This window comes from Melampsora larici-populina, assembly GCF_000204055.1.
Source record: "Melampsora larici-populina 98AG31 unplaced genomic scaffold MELLAscaffold_2, whole genome shotgun sequence".
Classification (NCBI taxonomy): Eukaryota; Fungi; Basidiomycota; class Pucciniomycetes; order Pucciniales; family Melampsoraceae; genus Melampsora; species Melampsora laricis-populina.
This window is the reverse complement of record NW_006768766.1, coordinates 1,718,678-1,726,856: the sequence shown is the minus strand read 5'-3', so window position 1 is coordinate 1,726,856 and position 8,179 is coordinate 1,718,678. Positions and strand designations below refer to the sequence as shown.

Genomic DNA, 8,179 nt, shown 5'->3' with positions numbered 1-8,179 from the left:
TGGTTGTTCAAAGAGTGGAAGACGCCCATGTGAGGTACAAGGATGTTGTACTGAATTCGGTAGTTTGAGCATTGAATCGGAAGGTAAATTGTTGACTGATTTAGAGTCAAATGATTGCCCTTTTGCTGAGCGAGGAGCATTTGAACTGAGACTAGATCGCCTGGGATGTTTGACTGAAGATGGAGGAGGTAATGATCCACATTTGATCGGTCGATCGATATCTGATGGTGTAGATGGACCCACAGAGGCATGAGAGCGTGAGAGGACACCAGCCTTTTTCGGATGATCCTGATCGTTGATGATAGGAAGAGCAGCAGTGGTTGAACCTTTAGGTCTACCAACTTGACCTTTAAGTCTCCGGTCGGGCTTTATAGGTGATTTGGAACTTGAAGGGTCGCCGTTTGATGGACTGGGTGGATGTGTGCTACCAGCTCGACTACCTAATTCGCTTGAAGGCAGAGGTACAGTAGAACAAGCTGAAGATAGTGAATCCGATAGATCAGATTCATCGTCAGAGATGGCCATGGTAAGATTGAAGGTTTCCTTGGATTTCGATGAAGAGTTGAGATGAGTTTCGCGTTATAGCTCGAATTGATATATCAGATGAAGTTGATGGTAAAAGATATCTAAAGAGATGAATTGAAGGTAAAGAGAAAGCAAAGGTAAACAAAAGTCATCAAATGGTTTAGTATACTAGTTTTGATTCTTAGAAGAAAGATAAGAGCGTCGAAATGATTTCAATTCAATGCACCTCAGACAGTATGGTCTCCATTAGTTGAGATTGAAAGTGAAAGAGTTTAGAAAGTTGAATATCTCAAGATTCATTGATGATAAAAGACTATGTAGATAAGGTGAAGATTGGATTCTTTGAATTCAAAACTTACAGTGAAAGATTGAAGCTAACTTGAGATGTTTAATTTTGGATTGCAAGTTGGAGTAATTTTATGATAGTTTTGATGATGGATCAAGATTGACAAAGCAGAAACCTTCAGTTGAAGTATTCTTTTGGTTTTGGTGATGTTGAGTTGAGGCTGAGCATTTGAAGGACAGATACGATGAGATTTAGATATCAGGATCCGATCCAAACAATCTAAATCAATCCTGAAGTTGATTTGATTGATGATTGAATGAATTCCTTGCAGTTGGAAGCTGAATTGAACATGAATTGGTTTTTGATGATAGGTTGACTTGAAGTTGATGGAGGCTGAGCTGGAATCGGATGAGCTTGAGTCTTGAATGCCTTGAAGTGGAATTGAGGAGAAACTCCAAAAATACAAAATACACATACATACACACTGTAACAGTTACAGCAACCAAACTGCATTTTAATTCGAAGCACCATCCCATAAATCAGATCGGGTATGTCAGTCGGTCCCGGACTCACTCTACACATGATCATCAAGCACTTCAACTGTAAAAAGACCCAAATCCATCAACCACAACTGCATTCAAGATGTCTACATTCAAAAACCTATCAAAACCTATCACAGGAATCGTTCAACAGACAGCTCGACAATCTAAAACTATCAAAGTATTAACTACTTCTTATATCGTTCATTCTGTGGTACCAAAGGTTGGACTTTTCCTTTACCATTCTCACTCATCAAATACAAATACTGACTCAAATCTATCCATTCTTTCAATAGGCAATCTCTAGGCAGAAAATTTATACTGTACATGATGAACATCGGATTTCAAAAAAAGGAGACCGTGTCGAACTTAAACCGATCGGTAGAAGATTATCTCCCAACAAAACTTTTGAAGTCGGTCGGATTTTAACTTAATCCAAACTTCGGGGGGACTTTCAGTATATACCAATTTGAATCTTTGGAAAACTGGAGAATGAAATAATTATATCAAGAACAAGAACTTGAAGAGATCTTCGCAAGAAATTGTCTGATGAAAGATTTGAGTAATAGAAAATCTTGACTTGAAAACCTTTAAAAATGTGTAAAACTTTGGTCAAATCGTTAAGCTTAAATAACTAATTCAAGCGTGTAAAAATTTCGAATCATAGGATCTTGTATTCTTTTTGAAGAAAGATAAAAAATCATAATAATATAAACTCTTTTGTTCATAAATGAGTCAAAGTAGAACTAATATTAATGTTTTTATTCAACAAAGTTTGATGATTTCTTTCTCTACAGTCAGAATCAGACCGACAAATTCAAAACCACAAAATTTTAACTCGACGTCGTCCTGATAAGAGTCTTGATAATTGAGCCTCCCAAAAGTAGTTCACAAAAAATATCTCTCCAACGAGCTTCCGAATTTGATAAGAACAGGTATCAACATCAAACTTTTAACATTTATAAATTGGCTGGGATGACCTCTTGATTGTTGATAGCCTGTAAGGATACAGCAAACTTCCCTGCCATGAAGTTTTAGACGCTCTCAGATATTTCTCCTATATATATATGATTCCTTGATTGTGATCATGTCATTAATATCTTTGAAAATCAGAATACACAAAATAAGATTGAAAACACAAAGGAAAATGTATTATGAGGATTAATGCTGCAGATGTTTCTTTATCTTCGTAGTACAAAGCATTATATACAAAATAAGAAATCGAATTTGAAAGTAACAAGTCAAGATGACAAAACAAGTAAGATCAAGATTGATGATTAAACTTTTGGTTTTACCAAGATTGTTCTGGATTTGATTTAAATTCATCATATTCCAATCTATTAAACAAACTTAACTCAGTTTCATTTTCTATCATAATTCCAAAAAAAACAATGAATGTTAATAAGTTGTAGCCAAGAAGGAAAGATGAAAGATTTACCTAAACCTAATTCAGATAAATGGATTGTATGATCAGTAAAGATTAATTCATCTTGATCCAAATTGATGATCAGATTAGTTGTCTGAACAAATAAATAACAAAAAAACCAAGATCAACATTTTTCATAACTAGTTTTTTTATAATGATATTAAAGGGGCTTGAGGAAGAAGTATACCTTGGAACCGTGCGCTTTTGTGTATAATTTAAAAGTATCTGAATGATAAAAAAAATCAATATTAAAAAACGTTTGTGTTTATGCGATGCGAGAAAAGAAAAGAAAGAAGTTTAATACCTAATTTTAAATTTTGAAAAGCTTTCCAACCAGTTTGTTCTTTCATCTCTTTCATTAAAAGAATTTTTAAAGAAGATATAAATCATTAAAGAAGAAAATCAGTCAATCATCACAAATTCACAAAAAAGAGGAAGGGAAATCATGTGGTCAGAGTGTAGATACCTTTTAAACAGATTTCTAATAATCCATCTAGCGTAAGTTCATTCAAATGATGTAAAACTAAAGATTTAAAATTCCTAAATTTAAATGATTTAATGATTCTAATAGTTAATGTTACATCTGTGATTGGTTTAAGTTCATTTGTTAATGTTGATGCCATCTGGTTTCCTTTTCCTATTAAAAAAAACGGAAAAGATGTGAAAGTTTTGAAATCTGTTTGAATTTAAGTTTTGGTTTGATTGGTTTCTTTGAAATGAGAATTGATGGAAAAGAAATTCAAAGAATCACAGTTTGCGTATACAGAGCGTTGAATGATCAAAACAAACGAATGAAAATTAGATTGGTCTAAAGATGGATTCGAATCGATCGATCCGAGTCCGATTCATATCATCAAGTTTTTTACAAGCTAAACCCGATCAAAGGAATTATCCGAAGACCTCATGAGGAATGCGGAAAAGCACTTTACAGAACCCAGAATAAAAAACAAGGTTACAGAGAAATGGATTTATCTTCAGCCCAAAAAGCCAATCAAGGGATAGATGAAAGTTGTGCCAAGAAAAACCAAGGGGGAATATAGTGGACAATCACTGTCATACAAAGTATACCATCAAGGAAATTTATTATTGAGAATCCATAGGAATTAGTCATGACTATGTTCTGTTGGAGGCTGTGAATTGGATGAGATTGATCTTTACACTGTCATCTTTGTTTGGTGTCATTCTTTCATTCAAGCCTACAAATATGTATAATATGCAATGCTCAGTAAGAGATAGAATTAAAATAGTGAAAGAACATTCACAATGCACACAAACAAAACAGTCAAGTCAACCATGATATTACAAAAAGTATTGCTAAAGAGATACATAAGTCTATTGATCGTGTTCCTCCACCATACTAAGGAGTACAAATGAGCTCAACACGAGGGCAGCACCGACAAGAGCAGTAAGCTGGAGTGATAGTCCTTTGATCAGATCACCCAAGACCGCCACAGGCAATGTAAGTGAAAGTCCCTGTCAATATGCGCCACGATCAGCGTCGGATGAAACGGGTCGAGTGATAGATTCAATGGTTTCAACTAACCAGGGTAACAACCAATGGCGAGGTCTTGAGCATCGCAAGCATATATCTAACAAAAAGTAGAGCATCAAGTACTGCAAGATTTCTTTCCAATGAACACTTGAACTAAAATAAAGACATACAGGTAGTCGGAAACAAAAGTAATCATTGCGTTGATGGCGACTGATAGCCAAAGTTTTCGGGAGCCGGGAAGCACGAATGGCTCTATGCCAGCAAGATGGAGGATAAACCCCATTGGCCAAAAGCCCAGAAGACAAATCACTCCAACAAAGCCGAAGAAAAGCTAGATCGCCAGAAAACTCCTGTTAGTGTAGTCCTTTTTCAACTGCTGGGTAAGATTGTTAAAGTAACGTACTTGCATATCTACACGCGATTCATCTTTCACTTTGACCTACAGCCGTGGGGAAATTCTGTCAATGATCCAGGCGACCCTAGGCTTCATCTGACAGAGTGGGACGAGATTGATAAAATATTGAACTACCTTCATCAAAAGTACATATAGTGCATATAATGCAGCCGAAGACAATGCAAGAGCATCGCCCAAAACAGCTTGACCGCTGTGAGAGGTGCCATGAGCGTTTGCCATCTCATGATCGGACTTTGAGACCAACACAACTCCGATTACGCTTGCTCCCACAGCGATCAAGCGACCAAGGCTAAACTTTTCGACCCCGAACATCACACCACACCCTAGGGTGAAGAATCCACTCATAGACGATAGGATGGTGGTACTGGAGACGGATGTGTAGCCGAGTGCCGCATTGACTGACCAACTAATCGCATCGAGCGTTAGAATGTTGGTCATGATAAAGCTTGAGCGACTGTGAACTAACTTGGCTGCAAACCATAGACAAACAAAGGAGGATGCCAGCCTAGCTACTTCTTCGGTGTTCAGAGGTCTTTCTGGTATCGAAAACGCGCGAGTTACCGAGCGTGCTGGAGCCTGGAAATACCATTTCATCCGATCAGTGAGCTTCTGTATGATGAGCAAAAGGTAAGAGATATATAAGGCGAAATATTAACCTGGTGAGGCTCGGTGTCTTCTGCTTGATCTCTAAGCGGGGTGTATGCGCCTCTGTATGACCGTAAACGAAAGGTAAATGGCCAAGGATGAGGTGCCGAAAAATGAAAGAAGAAAAGTAGAAATCAGCACCTTGAGGCCTGAAGTGTTTCTTGTTCATCTGAAGGGCTGATGAATCGGCCACCAGCCTTTGTAGAGCGCAAGTATGATATCGCGGGTCTGATTAGGTAAAGCGTGAAGGATGATGTGCAGATGTATCTGTGGGAATCAGTTTGGCAATATCGATTCTCGTCAATGATCTCGTTTCAGATCAATCGCCGATGACCCTCAAGGGAGCTGTGACGGACGTGACGAGCCAAGGTTGATTCCATGATTCGTCCCGGAACATGGCCTGATAAGTGGTGGCAGACATTTGTCAGATCATCGCGATTAAACAGACACCATCATGAAATCTTATAGGCTTACACTCATCAGAAACGATGAACTGTGTAGAAAGGCAACATCCAAGTCGAAAGAACGGTAAAAGGTGAGCAAGTTGGCGGTTTGGTTGATCAATATGGAGACCCGCACCTGACCCATAATCCCACCACGATTAATAAGAGACCGATCCCTGTGATATATTGTTGAGAGTTGGTCGAGTTCGAACCTGTCGCTCTAGTCGATGGAGAGATTGGCGGTGAGGCTGGTTCGGGAATATCCATGCGAAGAACGGTCAGAAGAGTTTAGTTTTTGTTTGTGATCGTGCGAGATCTGTACAAGGAGCATTTCAATTTGTCAGTTATTCAGACAATCACATGGATCCGAAATAAGAATTCGTACACACCGTGAGGTCTTGGAATGCTGAAGGCTAAAGATACCAAGATATCGCATATCAGTGTTTCTCCTCTCTTTGCGAAACTTTATACGTCTCTACTTCTAGTGAGATCTTCTACCCAACAACGATGTACGAAATTTGAAGTGTTCACCAGATCTCCGAGCAATTCCGTTCTCTACGTACACACCGCAAGATGAATAAGACTAGAACAAGGTTCCAAGATGCAATTTACAACAATGTTAGCGACGAGATCTTGACAACTTACACTTCGAAGCCTTTCCGTCTTGAGGAGTCCAGGACAATACTCACTTTGCTTAAATTGATGTAGACTTTTGTTCTTGAGACGACTCACTTTCTGAAGGTGACGATGGAGATTCAAGCACTGCAAGATCGTAGCACAGACGACGGCCCTGTCTGATGTGAAGAACATCGGGTATGTTACACCGGGACTGTGAAGATCACCAAATCTGACTCTTTCTCAACACACCACCTTGTCAAACCAGGAAAACATGAACTGATAAGATGTGACAGGGCCAAAATTTAAATAGTGGAATTCATATATGCCTGTGGGCTCAGAAGCCATCAGACCCAGCACCAATAAGATCTCTGGTCCAAGTGAGCAAAACACAAGGAAATTGGAAACCAGGCAGAGTTCACTATCTTGAGAATTATTTTTTCTCAAATTCTTCAAGGCAATGCAGCTTAAAGATATCTTGAGCTGTTTGAATTCAGATGACAGTATCATTTTCTTGAATTTCAACTTTATTTGTATCAAGAACAAACAGAAGACCTTTGATGACATTGAGCTGAGTGACATGGATAGTTTGAGTATATAGCATATGACCCACCTGCACTTCCCTACCTTAGGGGAATCACGGTTGGGGAAGAAGATCACCCTTTGAATTTGGATTTTTCAAGAAAACTTATAGCACAGTATGCAGACTCTTCAGGATGATATTTAAAGAGGTGATCTCTTGAGGATTTGGCAGAGGCAGCTTTCAGATGGGAGTCAGACCAACACAAAAGGATCTTCAGCTATATATGAAGTTTGATACCTCAATGGTGTTACATAATTGCTAGGTTTATTGATTTGATCAATTTGCACAGGGTTTTTCAATTCTTTCCTTCAATCCAAAACAATTGCACAATAATTACATGATATACCCAATATTGGCATAACACTAAAGGACATGAGCTGAATGCATATATCCCAGATTCCACAAGTGATTCATTTTGGCAGAATGAGCCTTGTTATACAAGTTGGTTTGCAAGCAAATGAAAAATGTACTCAATACATTTTTTGGCCTCTTTCTTCCATTTTACTGGCAACACAATAAATGTCAATAATTTTGGAAGGTAATGCAGATATTCAATGCTTGTTTTATCTAGGTATGTAACCTCATCAATGGCTGGTCTAAAGAAACAAAGTACCAATAGAAATTGATTTTTATTATCCAATGTGAAATGGATGCCTGACCACGAGTCAGACAGTTTATCTCAAGTCATGGTTTCCACGAGGAATTATGGGTTTAACTGACTAGTAATTGGAAGTTTATAAGTACACACACCTTGTGTTCTATCTAGCCTCACCTGGTGCAGGGATCCCGAATAAATTTTGATATAAAACTCACTGTTGAATTATACTGTCCTACCAAATCATGGAGGTATCCAGACCACAAAAAAGTCACATAACTGCCCAAGTGCAACAGTCAAGCAAGAAAAATGTTGATCCTACTTGCACAGACTTGCACTCCTATCTGTGAGTTCCTGGAAGCTGAAATTAGCTTCATTGTAGACAAAAGAGTTGTTGGCTATAATTTTAAGACCTCATATGTTCAAGCTGATGGGTCTAGCATCAGACCACCATAAAATAAAATATACAAAGATGCATCTATAAGAGCTGGCGTAAATAGAGTTGAAGTAAGTGATAAGAAATATATGTTTGAGAGATGGATATGTCTTTGACTGGGATAATTTGATTGAAATGAGGTACCTTTGACTCCAAGGCAGAATGGGTACAATGGTGCC

At 38.2% G+C, this 8,179-nt stretch overlaps 2 protein-coding genes across 2 annotated transcripts; both read right to left on the bottom strand.

Annotated features, from left to right (window-relative positions):
• Positions 1-2,454: 2,454 nt before the first annotated feature.
• MELLADRAFT_46599 (uncharacterized protein) lies at positions 2,455-3,453 on the bottom strand (the record flags this gene model as incomplete). Its single annotated transcript, XM_007404279.1, has 5 exons — positions 2,455-2,718; positions 2,789-2,870; positions 2,964-3,001; positions 3,081-3,128; positions 3,243-3,453. The coding sequence occupies 5 exons, from the start codon at positions 3,397-3,399 to the stop codon at positions 2,642-2,644; spliced, it is 402 nt and encodes a 133-aa protein (XP_007404341.1).
• A 655-nt stretch (positions 3,454-4,108) lies between these two features.
• MELLADRAFT_46597 (uncharacterized protein) lies at positions 4,109-5,277 on the bottom strand (the record flags this gene model as incomplete). The annotated part of the gene is made up of 6 exons (XM_007404278.1): positions 4,109-4,249; positions 4,320-4,365; positions 4,439-4,599; positions 4,672-4,707; positions 4,798-5,089; positions 5,150-5,277. 6 exons carry the CDS (start codon positions 5,275-5,277, stop codon positions 4,109-4,111), a joined length of 804 nt encoding a protein of 267 aa, XP_007404340.1.
• Positions 5,278-8,179: the final 2,902 nt, after the last annotated feature.